The 21,284-nt window shown below is 49.1% G+C and overlaps 1 protein-coding gene across 1 annotated transcript in view; it reads left to right on the top strand.

The window, feature by feature from the left end:
• LOC144754759 (L-threonine ammonia-lyase-like) overlaps nt 1–21,284 on the top strand; it is a 279,218-nt gene that overhangs the window by 243,171 nt on the left and 14,763 nt on the right. Inside the window, exon 11 of the mRNA XM_078642948.1 lies at nt 11,942–11,999. Within this exon, the coding sequence (XP_078499074.1) occupies nt 11,942–11,999 (58 nt within the window). The remainder of the gene's footprint in view (nt 1–11,941; nt 12,000–21,284) is intronic.

Genomic DNA, 21,284 nt, shown 5'->3' with positions numbered 1-21,284 from the left:
CTGTAGTACTTTGTGTGTGATGGGCGCCCAAGGTAGGTGATTTGCCTTCGCATTAGATATTTTGACCTGGTTTTTCCCTCCTGCATCCCACCTGCAGGACAGAGACAGATGGTTCTGTAGTAAAATTAGGATATTCCCCTAAAACCAATGTGCCGAAAAGCCCATAATATTATAACAAGATTAAATCCCAGACAATTCTGCAATAACTTTTCTTATTGCTCAAATGTACTTACTCACTGGCTGTCCCCACACTGTGGAGGTTTCATGGATGTCAATTCACCACACTGCAAGGACTAGCAGAAGTGACTCCACATGCCCTTCAAACCCCCAACACCACCACAGGGTGTGCCATCACCGGATCTTTGAACCTGACAGCATAACAGGCCCTTTTTTCACATGATATTTCCATGATTCAATATCTCCTAAAATACCGCCTGCTGCCTCTCCATGCAAAGGTATGTCCTTCAGTGTTCAATACATCCTCCTTAGGCACATAGAAGTCAGCAGTGATTAAATCTGAAGGTTCAAATGGTAACAGAGTCCCAGCTGTAGTTAAAACGAAGGGGTCAATTAGAATGTTGGGCAGATCGCCACAGCCCGCATGGCGGTGGCGATCTGCCCGACATTCTCTCCCACCCTCAAGCCATTTCCCCCGCCATATTACTATGATGGGGGGGCCACGGCGTACGGAAAGACCGTCCGCCTGTTTCCCTCCCGGTCGATGAGTCGACCGGGCTTAAAAGATTTTAATATGGTGGTGGTGTCTGTTAGACACCGCCACCCATATCGCGATACACACGGGGATTTGCCTTAAGGCGTGCGGTCCTTGACATTAGGGGCTAGTAGCGGGTCCCCAGGAATTTTGGTGGGGGTGGGGGGTGCACATGGGGGGGTACCTATGGTACCCCCCTGCATTTGCATGCACAGCATGGCAGGCACTGCGCGGTGCCTGTCACGTTGTGCATGCAAATGCACAACATGCATTTTTGGCATTGCGGCAGGTGGTGCTGAAAGCCTCACCCGCCGCAATGTTGAAAATGCATCCTAATCACCTTAACGGGACCGCCGCACTTATGGCGGGTGGGCCCTTTTTACGTCGGAATGGCGGGCGGACATCCTAATAATGCCCTTAGGGTCTCACACCACAAAAGACCAGAACACCGCAAGGTCCCCCTACAAAGGGAGCAAGTCAGAACCTCGCTCTCATTAAAACTGAGGGATCTGAGACTTGCTGGAAGCTCCAGACACCCAATCCGACTGCCATAAAAACGAAGGAGTTTTGGGGTGAGCGACAACAGATGAGATGGGTATTTGGAGTCTCTGAGCACTCTCAACATATATGTCAGGTTTGACCACAAAGTTTCTATTATACCACTGCAGGGAGAGATGGTAGGTTTATGTGTGAACTGAAATCTGGAACATCCATGGACTTTCTCTTTCAACCAAGCAGTGGTGGCTGCTCCGCTAGGGCGAAGGAGCGTGGCCCCACTGCTCTGTGATCAGTAGTTAAAGAAAACGAAAATGAGAATAACTAGTGTTATCCTTTCAGTTTTCCTTTCCTGGTGCGGGCGTGGCAGGGCTCGGCTGGCAGGGGAGGAGTGGTTTGCTGCATTACAACCTGGGTGCAGAACATGCCCCATGCTCCCATTCCCTGCCTGAGCGCCGATTCACGGCCAATAGACCAATCACAGTGCTGCATTGCAGCTCTGTGATTAGCTACAGGAGTCAGGAGCCTGTGTGCTTCCTGTTCCTTCTTCCAGAAACGAGAGGCGGCGGCGGTGAGTGGAGAGAGAGGTGTCCTAAAGGTAAGTAATTTTTTGTTGTTTTTTTTCTCCATTTAGAACCCTCCCCATCCCCACAACCCCACCCTGCCACTCCCAGTAAATAGCAGCCGCCACTGCACCCAAGCCTGTTTCATGTCATTGAAATTCTCAGACTGCAGCAAACCTTTGGTGTTTTAAGCCAGACATTGCCAACTTGCAAAAAATGTTCGCAATGTGTGAGGAAGAGAACTGGCTGGCCAAGAGGGATTTATGTGGAGCCTGCAAACAAAAACTTCTGAGCCTGATGCTGATGCCCTAGGGAGGTAGGAGAAACCCTGGATCAGTACTCAACTTGTGACGGTGGTTTCCGGTGCTCAGCACCGGCACTTAATTGTCAGCACCAGCTCTAGTAACTGTCCACCACATGGTAATGCTGTTTTTAGGTTTCGGCAGTGGGCGGAGCCGAAATCTTATGTCTGTAGTATGGGGGCCTGAACACGCCCCTCTCCTCCATTGGCTGGCCTCGTAAATGCTGGCCAGCCATTGGAGGAGAGGAGCGTCACTCAGTTCAGGGCCCGCCTTGACGCGATTCGGGGCGTTTCTGGGTCTTTTTTTAAGTCCCGCCCTCTCCTCTTCCCGTTGGCTGGAATTTTACCTTCCAGCCAATGAGAAGGGGAGAGGGCGAAAAACACGCCCCCCGAATCTCAAATGTACCTTGTTTGCCATGGCGCCTTGTCTCTCTTACTGATCCACTGTTTTAATTTCTCCTACTCACTCAGCGTGCATGTCTCTCCTTCACTCTATACTGAGGACAGATTTACAAACCCCTTGCGCCACTTTAGCGTCATTTTCCCCGTTAAAAATGACGCAAAAGTGGCGCAAGAGACTTGTAAATCTGCCCCTCAGTGTTCTATCTGACACAGCTTCGACCCTTAAGTGTGTTGTCAGGGTCTCTTACTGAGCAACTCACTCACACCCTCCCTGTTTTCAGTCCCTTGCACTCTGCCTCTAACATTAACACCATATTGAAGCAAGCTGTCTCACGCCCAGGCTGCCCACCTCTCCTTGTGTCACGCATTATACTAGGCTACCGGTGACCTGCGTCTTCAGACCCATGCACCTCATACCCGTCTCACTCGCCGCCCCGCCTTTCTCACTAGACCTGTTTCACACTTACACCCGTCTGTGTCCTCGAGCCTGTCTCTCGCTTACTGCCTAGTCTCACCCACCCACGCCCGTTGCTCTTTGTCTGCGTTTCTCACCCCCCTGTGTCTCATCCTCTTCTCTCTGTCTCACCCCTGACTTCCCACCCAAAGGTTGAGACTGTCTCTTAATGTATTCACAAAACGCTTTGACCCCGCCCATCCAACTTCCCCCTACAGTGCCCAGCCCTGGTTAAAACATCCATCTCGCCCGGCCCGCTCAACCCGGAGCCCCCTCCCCGAGGATTTTAACGACCACTGCCCAAATGTATCGGTATGTTGGACAGACTTCGCCTCGCTTGGGAATTTACACTGGCTTTCAATACGGAGAAATCTAAGGACTCAAACTTACAAATTAAATAAAATATTCGAGGGCCGATCCGGCCTTGGGGTGAAGAGACCCATTTGCATCTCTAATCGAAGATCTGCCCAATCGCGCTCCCCACAAAAAAAGAACGAAACGCGGGTCAAAGAATGTCTTCTTTGTCTCTTTCCGCACATTTTCATTAAACGAAGTATGTAAAAACGGAGAAATATCCCCCGTGGACCGCGAGCGACGGTGACCAAAGATTGCACCCTGTGCATGCAGGACATGTTTGTGGAGTTTATACCACACATACCACACTTTAAAATAAATTCCACAATCATGTTATTTTTTTCTGCAAGGGACCACTTCGGGGAAAACAGGAGCACACAAATGAATTTAAAAAAATGCAAAATATAAAAAACGCAACGCAAACCAGCTTGCGCATCTAAAACTACTACACATTCTCCCCATCCCCACTAAAAAGAATTTAAAAGCAAACTGTTTGGCAAAGGTAGATATTGTAATTATTTTGAATTATTCTGAAATCTCCGCCCGAGAAATACATGACCGTTTAAGCAAGGTCTGATGGGTGAGGCGACTGGGTCTCCTGGCCGGCTTGGGGCTTGCCTAATGAGTATTTCTGCCTGAGTGAGTGCCGAGGACGGAGGGGTTGTGAGCGTGTGATGCCCTTTCAAGTGAGGGATGTGGGCGAGATGCCCTTCTCTGAGTGAGGTGTATGCGTGAGATGCTCTCCCGTGAGTGAGGCGCATCCTTTTGCAAGTGGGGGGCCTCCTTTTGCGCAACGCCACGGCAAGTGGGCTTTTCTAAACATACAGCACTGTTGGGAGCAACAGCTTTCATATGTTGAAAATTCTACACTTGGCGCGAGTCTGAAGGCAGCTTCTAATGATATAAACATGCAGGCATCAAGAGATGGAAATCGTCAGGGGGCGGGCCTAAAACACAACTTCGTGACACCTTCGGTCATTAAGAACATTTTTAAACTGTGCCAGTAACTGCGTATTTTCGAACACTTACTTTTTGCATGGGCGTTCTCATATACTCAGTATGACAAGACCTGCAGGTGCGCCATTTACCCCTCAGTTTGTCAATCACCTCGTGTCATGGCTCCGCTGCTTCAAAGAGCCCGAGGCGCACAAGTCTACGCATCGGATCTGCGTTGTTCCTGTCCAAACGAATTCGTTTTATCACTAGTATTTACATTCTCAAGGGTAATCCCCAGACAATTTGACAAAATAACAAGCTGCTTGGGTGATACCAATGCATCTGTTTTATGTTGTAATCTCCGTGGACCTGCACTCAAGAACCTACACCCTCTCCCTTTGCAGTGTATTTATTAGAATGGATTTAGAAACAAATACAAATGTATGTGCTCACCTTTGCACGGCCAGGGCACGCTGCCCTGATGCTCCGGCCCTAAATGCTGGTTTTTCTCAAGTTTCACAGAAGCGATTAATTAATCAACCTATGTCTGGGCTGCCGCAGGGTGTTTGGATTTTAAAGTGTCGCTGTTTTCCTCTTTTGGATAATATAACATTGATTGGTTCTCCTATCCCATCTCACACCAGTGTGTGGGGTCTTCCCGTTTTGTTAGTAGATGTATGTAATCTGAAGACTGTGTGCATAACATATTTACAGTTATAAACTGACCGATAAAATCATGAAGCAGCACAGCCTTGCTTACAGTGTTGGTACTCTCCAGGGGTGCATGAGGGTATGAAGTGGGTTTCAAGACCTAGCTCTGCCTTCACCTGCGCAGAATGCTCCAGTGTAACATTATATCATTTTCTTGAAAATTGGTGTAGTTACTCAAAAGCAACAACTTCGTCATGGCCCTGCCCCATTTGCGAGAGTTTAAGCTATTGGAATTGTAAATGACAATGGCATTTATTTATTTATTTTCAAAACCAACACATAAATAAAAATGTTGTCATTTACAATGCCAATAGCTCAAACTTTTCAAAAGGCGAAACCATTGCATTGTAAATGCTTGTTTAATTTCGAAATAAGCACAAAAATAATGCTTATTAAATCAATATGTATTGAAAATGATTACTACCATACTCTCATGACATTATTATAGCTTTGTGTGGCCTGAAATAGTCTGAATTGTTACACTTGAAGAAATGCAATGGTTAGGTGTTATGTTGGTACTGTCATTGGCAGCGCTGGCAGGGTATCGGGAGGTGCAGGCTGCAGTGGCCTCCCGGGAAGAGCCCTGGTACCATGGGCGTAGGAACTGTGGGGGACGCGGGGGACATATCCCCCCCAGATTTTGGAGTGGGGGGGACACAGGGGACAAGGGTGGGGGGGGACGAGGGGTCAAACAAATTTCCCCTCTACCTCCTGAGAGGGAGATTGGCAGGCCATCAGCCAGGCCATCAGCGCTGAGCCACACAAAGAGTTCAAAAGGGCAGAGGCAGGGGGGCGAGTGGCCTCTGACGTCACCTTATGCTGTGACTATGGATCAATGGCCCTGCACTTGACCTGGCGCCTCTCCAGTTACCTGTCTGTGAGCCGCCAATGATCCGGTAGTCACAGCATAAGGTGACGTCAGAGGCCACTCGCCCCCCTGCCTCTGCCCTTTTGAACTCTTAGTGTGGCGCAGCACCCCTGAGGCTCCAGGAATGATTTAATTCTCACCTCAGCTGCCTGTAGCCAGTACTCTGGTTGATTTGCTGGCTGACCTGACCTCGTCGTCGGACTTCTCTGTTGCCGGCTTGAAGACAGAAGGGCTGCAGGCAGCAGCACGCTCTGACGCTCGGTTAACTTGTAAGTAGGGGCAAGAGCTGTGACACTGCATTGCCAGGGGCGCCTGGTGACATTTGAAAGTGGTGGGGGTGTGGGGTTTACAAGTTGTGACTGAGTGGAGTCTGGAGTGCAGCCTGAGCCTCGGCTCAGCAGCCTCGCCCTCACCTCTGCTGCCAGTGCTGCTTTTTATTTTTTTTTATTTATAGTGCGTGAAAGCCCTCTCCTCATCGCATTTTGTTTAAATTGTGCCCACGTATGTTCTGTCTTAATTCCGCACTTTGAATAACTCCCGATAACAAAGGGCCCTTTCACGCCGTGTTTCTGTAATTATAGATTGGAATTGTGTAAATGTCACCGCGGACTAGTGTTTGCAGGCCTGTCTCTAAATTCGGCTATTCACGGGCATTGTGGCTCAATATTCTTGCTTAAATGTGATACTTTTCTAATTATGTGAATGAGGCTTACAAAGTAGATTTAGTTTTATGAGCGCAGACGTGAGAAATCTAACCTCATAAGGACTGGGAATTAATCAGACGGCCACTTACAAGGCTTTCAAGGGGCGAATGAAATATCTGCGAGGTAGGAAGATGGGAAAAGATTTTGGAGATTGTTGTGCGAAATTGGACATTCGTGTGTTTTTAACGCATAGGCTGGGGTTGCTAGCGCTACCTTCTGTTCTGTCATTCTTGGCACTGTCCATTTGTGAGCAGCGTCCCGCACCGTTGTTCTTGGCATGCAGTCAGTGCAGTGAGTGAATACATCGCGGCCCCAGGTCACCTCACACAGCCGCAGCTCCGCACACCCCTTTGGTTCTCTGGGCACACCAGGTGCAGGTCTCTTCTCGGGCGCGGCGCGGCGCAGCCCAGCCGCAGATTGGACACTTATATAATGCTCTGTGTTGATGTGCTGTAGTGTTCTTTAAGAACTCTGAGGAAGCCTTTTGGAAATTTTCAAGACTTTCTTCCTTAAACTACTGTGATAGTTAAGACTGTCAATGTTTTCAGTATAACTAGATTCGTACTGACACATCTGACATTAGGTCAAAAGGTTTTTTTTAATATTCATTTAGGGGATGGTGCTAGACATTGCTGTATTACATTGTGTATTCAGATTTGTCAGTGTGTGAAATGATATGTGATCACCTTATGCCTACACTGTAATTTTCATAGTGTATTTTCATTTAAATGGCAGGGGCGGCTGGTGACATTTGAAAGTGGTAAGGCGTATTTGCTCCACTGTGACGAGCGCTCGCAGCGAGCAAGGCCCAACCACCTATGGGGGATTCGGGGGTTCTCCCACGAGAACATTTTGAAAAAAGAGTGGGCAAATGGTGCATTCTTAAGCACATTTGAGAAAGAGGTATCTTGGCCAATACATCTCTGGGAGTAGCCAGACAAGTCTCTTTGCACTTCCACAGATACATCTCTCTCCCTGCATTCGCATAGGCACAGTCACCCTGCACTCATAGACCCATTACTCACCCTTCCCTGACACATCACTAAGCCAGCATTCACCCATCCTCATCACTCACTCTGGACTCACACAGGCACACTGCTCACCCTGCACTCACACAGACATCACTCACCCTGGAATCACACAGGCACCCTGCTGACCCTGGACTCACACAGGCACACTGCTCACCCTGCACTCACACAGACATCACTCACCCTGGAATCACACAGGCACACTGCTCACCCTGCGCTTACACAGACATCACCAACCCTGCACTGTCACAGACATCACTCACCCTGGACTCACACAGGCACATCACTCACCCTGGACTCACACAGGCACATCACTCACCCTGGACTCACACAGACATCACTCACCCTGGACTCACACAGGCACATCACTCACCCTGGACTCAAACAGACATCACTCACCCTGGACTCACACAGACATCACTCACCCTGGACTCACACAGGCACATCACTCACCCTGGACTCACACAGGCACATCACTCACCCTGGACTCACACAGACATCACTCACCCTGGACTCACACAGGCACATCACTCACCCTGGACTCACACAGGCACCCTGCTGACCCTGGACTCACACAGACACATCACTCACCCTGGACTCACACAGACATCACTCACCCTGGACTCACACAGACATCACTCACCCTGGACTCACACAGGCACATCACTCACCCTGGACTCACACAGGCACCCTGCTGACCCTGGACTCACACAGACACATCACTCACCCTGGACTCACACAGACATCACTCACCCTGGACTCACACAGACATCACTCACCCTGGACTCACACAGACATCACTCACCCTGGACTCACACAGGCACATCACTCACCCTGGACTCACACAGGCACACTGCTCACCCTATACTCACACAGACATCACTCACCCTGGACTCACACAGGCACATCACTCACCCTGGACTCACACATGCACATCACTCACCCTGGACTCACACAGACATCACTCACCCTGGACTCACACAGACATCACTCACCCTGGACTCACACAGACATCACTCACCCTGGACTCACACAGACATCTTTCACCCTGGACTCACACAGACATCACTCACCCTGGACTCACACAGGCACATCACTCACCCTGGACTCACACAGACATCACTCACCCTGGACTCACACAGACATCACTCACCCTGGACTCACACAGGCACATCACTCACCCTGGACTCACACAGGCACATCACTCACCCTATACTCACACAGGCACATCGCTCACCCTATACTCACACAGACATCACTCACCCTGGACTCACACAGGCTCATCACTCACCCTGGACTCACACAGGCACATCGCTCACCCTGGACTCACACAGGCACATCACTCACCCTGGACTCACACAGACATCACTCACCCTGGACTCACACAGACATCACTCACCCTGGACTCACACAGGCATCACTCACCCTGGACTCACACAGACATCACTCACCCTGGACTCACCCTGGACTCACACAGGCATCACTCACCCTGGACTCACACAGACATCACTCACCCTGGACTCACACAGACACATCGCTCACCCTGGACTCACACAGACACATCACTCACCCTGGACTCACACAGACATCACTCACCCTGGACTCACACAGGCACACTGCTCACCCTGCGCTCACACAGACATCACCGACCCTGCACTGTCACAGACATCACTCACACAGGCACCCTGCTGACCCTGCACTCACACAGACATCACTCACCCTGGACTCACACAGGCATCACTCACCCTGGACTCACACAGGCACATCGCTCACCCTGGACTCACACAGGCACATTGCTCACCCTGGACTCACACAGGCATCAGTCACCCTGGACTCACACAGACATCACTCACCCTGGACTCACACAGGCACACTGCTCACCCTGCACTCACACCGACATCACTCACCCTTCAATGCACTGCACTCAAAAGGTTTCATGTCTTTCGGCCTGTCTAGGCCCGACATTGCCTGGTGACAGACTTCAGTACATAACACCACGTCAGCTGGGGCCTCTGAGCAGCTGGGGGTGCTCAGCACAGACCCAAGAATGCAAGCAGCCCCTCACAGACACTGGTGTTATTGTAGGCTGTTTGTCACTGCAACACCCTTCACTGCAAAGGAAAGTGGGACTGTGCTGGTATTCAGCCACTTTTTCCTGTTCCTTGGTATCTGGCTTTTTTCTTGAGCTCATCACTTTAGTCTCTTTGCCCACCCTTGCGTTGTATCCAAAAGCCTCAAAGGTGAAGCCCAGCCATGTGGGTTGGTGCTGCTGTGAACTAAATGTATTGGCATGCAGCTTAGACAACAGTGAAACTTGCCGTTCCGTACTTAATTGGTCTTATTTCACAGGTATGACATGACAGTGACATCGTCCGAGAAGGGGGTGGGGGGCGAATTACTACTACTAAAACAGCAATGAAATCAGCTGACATGAAAAAATAGAATGATCCAGAAAACCAAAATCCTGTTGTGATTGGATATGTTCTGTGACACACATTACATGTGTTTTTATAAGACATGTGAAAAACACATGACTTTAGTTTTGGCTAAAATTCTTAATTTAGGGGAACAATTAATAATTTAAGGAAAAAGTTACTTCCAGTGAATTTTGACATTTTTACACATACCTCCAGTCTCTGCAAATATTTTGCCTCGTTAGTACCAGTGTAACATACAAATGCAGCAATGAGAAAGGTGACCAGTCAACCTTTGCAAAGGGCCCTTCACTTTGCAGCAACATAAGTCACATTTTATCAGTAATTTTTGATCCCGGTGAGCTACAAACCATTTTTTAGTTAAAATTGTCAGATTATTCAGTAGATGATGAATTATGGGGCAAATATGGTACAACTATAATTATGTGCAAAACATTTTCAAAATAAAGTTCATAATTTTAAAACAGATTCCTGCAGCAAGAAAAACAATTTCTAATTTGTCATATTGCATTTTGAGATGTAGGAATGTCGCTAAGAGCGTTTAGTTTATTATTCCTTTTTTTGTCCCGCCTTTGTTTTCTTGGTGCATGAAGATGCAAGATTCATATACATATTTTTTTCCCATTTGGTCTTTATTGTGAATGTAAATAAAAATAAAGCATACTTGCAGACTGTGACTACTTGCCTGCCTTTCTCAATATTTCTCTTCATAACTATGCGATTGTATACGTTTAACGCGCGTACGGTCTCGCACAATGGGCGATTTGTATAGGGTCACTGGAAAGTCCCCAAGGTTGACCCTGTCCCCCCCAGAAATTTAGTGTCTCCTACGCCCATGCCTGGTACTTACATTTTTACAAATTAAGCACTGCCCTGGATGTTTTGTAAATCTGTAGATGTAACCTGTTGAAAGAAAAAGTTAAAAAGTCTGTTCTAAATGAAATTCTGGTGGCAAAGAAGTGGCACAGATACTTCCCGCACTACGAAAAGGATGCCCAGTGCTTGTAGAGACCCCTTTACCAATGACTCTCAAGCAGTGTGACGTTTAAGCACACCCCTTTATCCACAATTCCAATTTGACACCGCCACCATCTCCCCACTGAATGCACTGCAGCAAACAGATGCCAACCGAGAGACTGCTATTGTTAACCTACCATAGCAGTATATTTAATACTAACAAGTATTACTAGAATTCATGCAGATCATTTTATCCATACATAAACTGCACACACAAAATACAATGTTATGTACACACCCACCATCTAAAAAATATAAAAAGACACTTGATAAACAGATTGCAGCAATCATCAGCACAGAGCTTAATTTGAGCTGGTGATTTCCAGTGCTCGGCACCGGCACTTGATTTTCTACAATGGCACTTGTGACAACAGCCAGCTGTTTGTGTGATTTAGAGATGAGTAAGTTAACAGTTGTTTAATAATTGAAAATAACTAATGCATGTCGTCCATGCCATTCTTTGAGCTTCGGGGGCCTCCAACAGTCTGAATTGCCTCTGTTGTATCAGTGCGATAGTTAATAGTTGTGTTGCTACTGTAATTGGCAGCATTGGCAGGAGCTAAGGGTGGTGCGAGCTGCAGCGGCCTCCTGACGCGAGTCCTGGCACTTATTATTTTTAAAACCTAAGCACTGCATCAGCAGTAAATCTATTGCATGTTTATGTGACCCATTCACTTCCTGGTTTGGAAGGTGCCATCTCCGGAGTCCACGACGAGCATTGGTTCCCACAGAACAGACACCATGTCCTGCAGAAGGGGTGTGTCTGAGGCCACCCTGACCCTCCAGCATTCACCTTGCCGAGTGGGAATACACTACTAACCTATTGCCTAAGGGTACACAGTCAAATCTGCCTGGGTGACGTCTGTTTTTACTTCCAGTGTGGCAGTCAGCGGTGTGAATACCCAGTGAGGGTTGTAGAATGATTTATTTTGCACTTCATTGTTGACCTCCTCTCTTTCAGGGTGCTGACGGTCACACAAGAGCGCGTGTTTGCAACCTGCGACTTGTTCATGATTGAGGTAAGCACATGTTCCCACCCAGTTAGGGTTCATTTGCTCCCTTGCGCTTTTGAGGAGGGACGGACCAAACTTGCAATACTGCTTTACACTCAACCTGGTTTTGGTGCTTATTTAATCCTCGTTCCCCATATGCAGATCTTAAACGATAGCTCCACATTCTGAGTGCATAATTAATATCAACAGCCGGACACAACTGGTCTGTTTGAGGAATTGAGGCATTTCCCAACAGATAAGTGCTGCATAAACCACATGGCAGGGTTGAGTAAATTATGCGGCATGAAAAGGCAAATTATGCGGCAAAGTGCAGTACATTTTGTTATAGTATTACTTCATTATTTCGTCATTTTTAAACTCTGTAACACTGTTTGTACATTGGTGGCACCTCATTAATACCACTTTAACACCCAAATAGAGCAATAAGCAACAGAACACTGAACAGTCAGGTTTTGAAGAGGGGCTTCCACCATGCTGGAACACGTGCCTCAGCATTTTTAGTAACTTTTGAACCATTTGAGCTAGAAGGAGATTATGCAGCAGATTATGGATTATGCAGCAAATGCTGCAAATCTATAACTATGCGAAAATTGCTGAGGCTGGCCAATCTCATCATTCCACTGGCCCTGGTTATAGCTTTGGATGTTGTGCTGCTGAAGTGAGATGCAGAATTATGTTTCCAATCCTGAGTGCGAACGCTGATGTGAGCAGACATGTATGTATTAGGGGCCTCATTTATGAAAAGTGATGCATCGCTGCGCACTCCTTGCAACACCAATGATGCGTCATATTTACAGTATGACGCATCCTGTCGCAGGGAGTTACAGATACGTCAGTATTTCTGACGTATCTGTAAGCGCAAAAGTGACGCATTGCTGGAGTGTGTCACAAAAGTGACGCAACTCCAGCAATGCGCACTTTCACATGGAGCAAGCCCCATGTGAAAGGGCCTGCGTCAGTCTTACGCGTGCTGTGAGGCAGCCGCAAGATTTTGACGCAACGGCGTCCTAAAAGTGACGCAGTGAAATCTCTTAGATTTCACTGCATCACTTCTACGACCCTTCCTTGCGTCAATACGCCCCCCTTGCATACATTATACCTGGCGCAGGTATAATGTGGCGCAGGGGTTTACAAAGTGACGCATCTACCTAGATGCGTCACTTTGTAAATATGATGCAACTAGGCACATTATTTACCCTGCTGGTGCGTCACAAAAAGTGACGCACCGGCGGCGTAAAAGTGACGCACGGCCTCATAAATGAGGCCCTAGATGTTTAAAGAGAGATCAGTTCAAGAATGAATTACTCTACATGTACATGCAATGTATTCACCCCTCTTCCCAGCTACAGTCTACATTACAGAGTACAGATTTTGGAGGTAAAACCTGAGCTGAGCTCCTGCATCAACATGTAATATCAAAACAGTAACGTTCATAAATTATTAATTCAACTAAAGAGCATTTGAAGGTACACTGTGTGCAAGTAAGGCACACAGTTGGATGGCTTGAGACTGTTGTTTGTCTTTAGGTAAGGTTACTTTTGAGTGGGATGTCGCTTTTTGATGTCCTCTGGAACTGTACACTTATATTCTGATTAAGACTTAGGTGGAGCGAAATTGACGCTTGCTTCTATTTGTAAATTTGTTTCAGTCAATTGTGAGATGTTTGGTTTTTACCTCACCCAGTTTTTCTGGGCATGAGGTAAACAAGTATGATTGTTCCTGTCAAATATTCCGGCCACAACAATTGCATTAGGCTTTGGCTGGGGCAGCAGCTAAGCCTCCTTCCCTATTTGTGTTTTTTTTGTTGTTTTTTTTACTGGGGGAGAGTACAACGATCTCCCCTGCTATAAAAAAAACTTCCCCTGCCCTCCTCTACCCTCCATCACACACAACACTCACATGCCTACACACACATTTACCACCTGCTCAGAGCAGGTGGTAAATGTGTGTAGTAGAACCACAGGAATAGGGGAGTCTGTGTGGTTTTATGCCCAGAAAAATTTGTCCCACACAGTATGTCCCAGTTTTATGGGGTCTTACTCGTAACTGCATGGTACTGGCGCAATTTTACCAGCCAGTAATACTAAAATTACCAGCGGCGGCCCCTCCATTATTTTAATCCCCAGGACTCTGTCGCGTCCTGGGGGTGGGTCCAGGGGATGACACTGCTGGTGAGGGAGTGGTAGTGCACTCCCTTCACCACGCATGAGGGTTTGGCCTGCTGTCTCAGGCCGGCCAAACCCTCATGCGCAGTGAAGCTCTCCCCACCCTCAGCTGCTTTGCTGGGTTGGACAGAGCAGGCACAGTCTCCCAGTCTGCCTGGCAGCGAAAGTTGCCAGCGCTCAGGAGAATCCCGATGCTGTTTTCATGGAGCGCAGGATTGGCCACAGTGCAGTCTGGGAGCCTGTGCCCAGAAACAGGAAGAGCGCGATGCGTCGGGAGATGGAGGTGTTGGCGGCGGCGGCGTTCAGTAAATGTAAAAAAAAATGGTATCCCTGAACTCCCCCTTCCCCTTCCCCTTCCCACCTCTCTCCCACCCTCCTCCGGCCCGCCTCACCACTTTGGCAGGGAACGGGCCTCTAGTGACAAATACAGGTGATTTTACCACAGTAAAGTGCAACTCAAAACCAGGGCCTTAAAGTTTTGAACTTACAGGATCGATGCTCCCCTCCAGAGAAAAAGCCGCATTTGCAGCTCCAAGCTGCAATCGGGCTCTTTGATTCCCCCGGGGGATGTTGGAATACCTCCCCTTGACACGCTGACCCTACATGAATTGTAGACTTTGCATAGTTAGTGAGGGCCCGATTCACAGAACTAACTTAAGACAAAATCCTAAACTTACTACCATGTTGGTATTCACAGAAGGCACTTACTCATTTCGGTATTCACAGAATTTAGGAGTCCTAACTTTAGAACTCCTAAATGCCTTCTGTGAATACCGAAAGTCTTAAATTTAGGATTTATCTCAATTTAGTAGTAGTAAAGTTAGGACACCTAACTTTAGCACTCCTAAATGCCTTCTGTGAATACCGAAAGTCTTAAAATTAGGATTTTTCTCAGTTTAGGAGTAGTAAAGTTAGGACTCCTAACTTTAGGACTCCTAAACTGAGAAAAATCATAATTTTAAGACATTCTGTATTCACAGAAGGCATTTAGGAGCCCTAAAGGTAGGACTCCTAACTTCTGTGAATACCAAAATGAGTAAGTGTCTTCTGTGAATACCAAAATGAGTAAGTGCCTTCTGTGAATACGAAAATGGTAGTAAGTTTAAGATTTTGTCTTAAATTAGTTCTGTGAATAGGGCTCTAAGTGTCCATTGGTGAAGTAATACTGTAGTTATCTAACTGGTCGGTACTTAGTACACATTGAAAATTCAAGTTACATATGCACCAGCAGTAAATGTGGGTTTATAATTTCATTCCTATGCAAGTCTTTTAGAGAAAAAAAAAATCAAGACGGGACTCCAAAAACTCATACAGAAAAATAACCTCTGTGGGTCAGTTTACTTAAAAAGTTGGCTGATTTTCCCTCTAGCCCAGCAACAGAACACATACTCCATGTCCTTTTCTCAGAGGCCCCAGACTTTGCGGCGCACATACAATCACAATGCAGTGTGTGGTTGTGCGAGCCAGGCGTGGTTTTAAATCTCCCTGTTTTAGGGCGGCCACTTGGCAGGTTAAGCTTTGTTTCCAGCACATTTTGGCGCCAGCCAAGTCCTCCATTCCAGGCTGTGTGGTCTCCAAAGCAGACGCAGAACAGGGATAAAAGGGACCCTTTTCAATATTTGCATTAAAACACCGAATCCTGCGAGCGGGGCAGGCTTTAAACACAGAGTTATTGCACTATATATTCCGGCGTCATTGCAGCCCAGCCCAGGGCATTCCTTCCAGAGCACATCTTGTATTTTTCATCTGGTCAGGCAGGAGCGCGCTCCTAGGCGGACCGTGCTCTTTCGGCCCAGTACATGGCCCGCATAATTCCCAGAGTGCCCTGGCGCTTCCTGCGGCTAGGCCTGCTTCCCCCACACGCCCCACCGCAGGCAAATCACCTCTGGAAAGCCGATCAGCTTGAAAGGGCCATCGGCAGCTTGTTTTTTAGGTCTCGGGACCTATAAGCTGTGCAAAGCACAGCTTCCGGTCTGGAGAATTAATGTCATCTAGTGGGGCTTCAGAACCCGCCCCCCTTGCCCTGTCTCTCCACCATTGGCTGGCTTCCTAAATGGAGGCCAGCCATTGGAGGAGAGAGCCCTCCCTCCAAACAAGCTCCGTCTTTTTCTGATTCGGGGGCGTGATTTTTTGCATTCTTTAGCCCTGTGACGTCGTCTGTCACTCAGGGCGCAAAAAACACGCCCCCGAATCAGAAAATGGCGGCGCTTTTCTCTAGGCCATTTCACAACAACAGCCGCCCCAAGAAGTCGCAGCCTCCTCCACCTGGCAGTCTCTGTGTGTACACATCGGGCCGTCTCGTTTTCTGTGGGCAGACAGGCATTGGGGTCACCACAGGGAGCCGCGGAGCGCACTCTGCAAAGCCGCCCTGCCGCTCTTATCTTTCGCAGGTCCGGGTCCCCGCTGCGCATTGCACAAGCCGTGTGATCTGGTGAAGCACCGTGTGGTAGTAATGACAGTAACGTTCACCTGACATCTAGCCGAGCGGTTTGCATCCATGCTGAATAAAGCGTGCGCTCTCACAAAGCCATGTATATTTCTTCCCCCCCCTCCCTCCGCCCGCCCGCAGCTTTCCTTAGTCCCGCCCCCCCCCCCTCCCTCCCTCCCTCCGCCCGCAGCTCTCCGGTAGTCTGTTCTTGCTTTGGGTATGACACCCGTATCATGGTGTCAAGGATCGGGCAGCGTCCCCCCCGCGTGTCCCGTCCCCCTGCGCAAGTCTTGTCCCCCCTGCGAGTTGTAAGAAAAGTTCGCCCATTTAAGGCTTGTTCCCCTCGTCGCTCTGGTCTGTGCCCACCATCCCTAATATGTGCCCGGCATCTCTGTTCTGTGCCCCCCCGCGGCGCTGGACGTCTCAGCAGCGGAGGGGTCGTGCAGCTCCACCGGCCTGCCGTGGCCCCTACTGCACGGGGCCCCAGGGCGTCACACCTGCCCAGGGCTGAGAGCGCGTGGACGAAGCCCAGAGCATCGCATCACTGCAGGGCTGGGACGAGTGCACTATTCTCAGGTGGTCACCACTGCACACGCGACCAAGGGGCTGCATTATTCCGATGTGATTGCTTGAACAAGGGAGCCGGGCAGTGGTGCCTGTCGCAGGTGGACACTCGTGCACCAGAGCCGCGGTGCTGCGCAGCTCTGGAGTAGGCAGCGCAGCACGGATTCACTGGTGAACTGCCCTTATGGTGAAACTAGTGTACGAGAGTCGGGGTGCTGCGCCGATCTACAGTGGACACTCGTGCACCGGTGCCAGGGTACTAAAATGCTCGGTGGTGGGCATTAGTGGGCGGAGCCACGTGCACTACTACTTTTGGTTGGACGCTAAAGCCACGAGTGAGGGGGCTGCACTGCTCTCTGGAGTTGACATTTGTGCACCGGGGTGCCGGACTGTTCTAGGGTGGATACTTGTGCACAGGAGCTAGAGTGATGGTTCGTGTGTGGTAGGAATTAGTGCACTGCATTACCTAACTTCAGTGCTCCGGACCAGGGTGCCGGACTGGTCGGGGGTAGATACGTGTGCACGGGGACCAGGGGGCTGACTGCTGTGCGGTGGGCATTATTGCACGGGGTCCAGGGCGCCGAACTGCTGTGAACACTAGTGCAAGTGAGGCAGTGTCCTGTACCACTTCGGGACGAGCACCGGTGAGAGGGGCCAGGGGGTTGCTCCGCTCTGTGGGAGCACTAGTGCACGGGAACCTAGGAGCTGCACCATCCTGGTGGAACACTCGTGAACAGAAGACGGAGGTGTCAGTCTTCCATCGGCTCTGCAAGGATGAAGGTCCAGGGAGTGTGTCTAACCCTCCTCGCCCTTCCTCTCATCGTTAAGGCGTCTGGAGGAGGTGAGTCCATAGGGGACATGTTGGGGTGTCTCAGTCTTTGCAGGGTGAATTCTCCCCCCTCCATCCCTTCAGGAACTCTTGCGCATTGCAGGAGTTCGATTCAGAAAAGGGGGTGGTGATGAACAGAGTGTCTGAATTAAGCAGACCACTCTTACCCAGTCCAAAGATCAGGGCTTGATCCATCACCGTTATTTATCTCACTGCCCCATCCTAGCTCAGAACCTGGCTATATGCAAATTAGTCTGTCCCTGGCCCAGTGCATCATGGGAACAGGGCAGACCAAACTACCAAGCCAATTCTTCACCAGAAAGGAGACAAGCTACCGGGGACCGGTTTCTGGCATTTCAGCCTCTTCGGCCCGGCTTGCTTGAATCCTGATGGAGCAGTGAGAAAGGGACTCATGTCTGAGTATACCCTGCCACACCTATAGTGGCCAAAAACGATTCAGAAAAGGGGGTGGTGATGAACAGAGTGTCTGAATTAAGCAGACCACTCTTACCCAGTCCAAAGATCAGGGCTTGATCCATCACCGTTATTTATCTCACTGCCCCATCCTAGCTCAGAACCTGGCTATATGCAAATTAGTCTGTCCCTGGCCCAGTGCATCATGGGAACAGGGCAGACCAAACTACCAAGCCAATTCTTCACCAGAAAGGAGACAAGCTACCGGGGACCGGTTTCTGGCATTTCAGCCTCTTCGGCCCGGCTTGCTTGAATCCTGATGGAGCAGTGAGAAAGGGACTCATGTCTGAGTATACCCTGCCACACCTATAGTGGCCAAAAACGATTCAGAAAAGGGGGTGGTGATGAACAGAGTGTCTGAATTAAGCAGACCACTCTTACCCAGTCCAAAGATCAGGGCTTGATCCATCACCGTTATTTATCTCACTGCCCCATCCTAGCTCAGAACCTGGCTATATGCAAATTAGTCTGTCCCTGGCCCAGTGCATCATGGGAACAGGGCAGACCAAACTACCAAGCCAATTCTTCACCAGAAAGGAGACAAGCTACCGGGGACCGGTTTCTGGCATTTCAGCCTCTTCGGCCCGGCTTGCTTGAATCCTGATGGAGCAGTGAGAAAGGGACTCATGTCTGAGTATACCCTGCCACACCTATAGTGGCCAAAAACGATTCAGAAAAGGGAGTGGTGATGAACAGAGTGTCTGAATTAAGCAGACCACTCTTACCCAGTCCAAAGATCAGGGCTTGATCCATCACCGTTATTTATCTCACTGCCCCATCCTAGCTCAGAACCTGGCTATATGCAAATTAGTCTGTCCCTGGCCCAGTGCATCATGGGAACAGGGCAGACCAAACTACCAAGCCAATTCTTCACCAGAAAGGAGACAAGCTACCGGGGACCGGTTTCTGGCATTTCAGCCTCTTCGGCCCGGCTTGCTTGAATCCTGATGGAGCAGTGAGAAAGGGACTCATGTCTGAGTATACCCTGCCACACCTATAGTGGCCAAAAACGATTCAGAAAAGGGGGTGGTGATGAACAGAGTGTCTGAATTAAGCAGACCACTCTTACCCAGTCCAAAGATCAGGGCTTGATCCATCACCGTTATTTATCTCACTGCCCCATCCTAGCTCAGAACCTGGCTATATGCAAATTAGTCTGTCCCTGGCCCAGTGCATCATGGGAACAGGGCAGACCAAACTACCAAGCCAATTCTTCACCAGAAAGGAGACAAGCTACCGGGGACCGGTTTCTGGCATTTCAGCCTCTTCGGCCCGGCTTGCTTGAATCCTGATGGAGCAGTGAGAAAGGGACTCATGTCTGAGTATACCCTGCCACACCTATAGTGGCCAAAAACGATTCAGAAAAGGGGGTGGTGATGAACAGAGTGTCTGAATTAAGCAGACCACTCTTACCCAGTCCAAAGATCAGGGCTTGATCCATCACCGTTATTTATCTCACTGCCCCATCCTAGCTCAGAACCTGGCTATATGCAAATTAGTCTGTCCCTGGCCCAGTGCATCATGGGAACAGGGCAGACCAAACTACCAAGCCAATTCTTCACCAGAAAGGAGACAAGCTACCGGGGACCGGTTTCTGGCATTTCAGCCTCTTCGGCCCGGCTTGCTTGAATCCTGATGGAGCAGTGAGAAAGGGACTCATGTCTGAGTATACCCTGCCACACCTATAGTGGCCAAAAACGATTCAGAAAAGGGGGTGGTGATGAACAGAGTGTCTGAATTAAGCAGACCACTCTTACCCAGTCCAAAGATCAGGGCTTGATCCATCGCCGTTATTTATCTCACTGCCCCATCCTAGCTCAGAACCTGGCTATATGCAAATTAGTCTGTCCCTGGCCCAGTGCATCATGGGAACAGGGCAGACCAAACTACCAAGCCAATTCTTCACCAGAAAGGAGACAAGCTACCGGGGACCGGTTTCTGGCATTTCAGCCTCTTCGGCCCGGCTTGCTTGAATCCTGATGGAGCAGTGAGAAAGGGACTCATGTCTGAGTATACCCTGCCACACCTATAGTGGCCAAAAACGATTCAGAAAAGGGGGTGGTGATGAACAGAGTGTCTGAATTAAGCAGACCACTCTTACCCAGTCCAAAGATCAGGGCTTGATCCATCACCGTTATTTATCTCACTGCCCCATCCTAGCTCAGAACCTGGCTATATGCAAATTAGTCTGTCCCTGGCCCAGTGCATCATGGGAACAGGGCAGACCAAACTACCAAGCCAATTCTTCACCAGAAAGGAGACAAGCTACCGGGGACCGGTTTCTGGCATTTCAGCCTCTTCGGCCCGGCTTGCTTGAATCCTGATGGAGCAGTGAGAAAGGGACTCATGTCTGAGTATACCCTGCCACACCTATAGTGGCCAAAAACGATTCAGAAAAGGGGGTGGTGATGAACAGAGTGTCTGAATTAAGCAGACCACTCTTACCCAGTCCAAAGATCAGGGCTTGATCCATCACCGTTATTTATCTCACTGCCCCATCCTAGCTCAGAACCTAGCTATATGCAAATTAGTCTGTCCCTGGCCCAGTGCATCATGGGAACAGGGCAGACCAAACTACCAAGCCAATTCTTCACCAGAAAGGAGACAAGCTACCGGGGACCGGTTTCTGGCATTTCAGCCTCTTCGGCCCGGCTTGCTTGAATCCTGATGGAGCAGTGAGAAAGGGACTCATGTCTGAGTATACCCTGCCACACCTATAGTGGCCAAAAACGATTCAGAAAAGGGGGTGGTGATGAACAGAGTGTCTGAATTAAGCAGACCACTCTTACCCAGTCCAAAGATCAGGCTTGATCCAACAAGGCCAGTTGTAG

Source organism: Lissotriton helveticus, chromosome 5_1, assembly GCF_964261635.1.
Source record: "Lissotriton helveticus chromosome 5_1, aLisHel1.1, whole genome shotgun sequence".
Taxonomy (NCBI): Eukaryota; Metazoa; Chordata; class Amphibia; order Caudata; family Salamandridae; genus Lissotriton; species Lissotriton helveticus.
The sequence above is the reverse complement of the archived record's forward strand: the minus strand, read 5'-3'. Positions and strand labels throughout refer to the sequence as shown.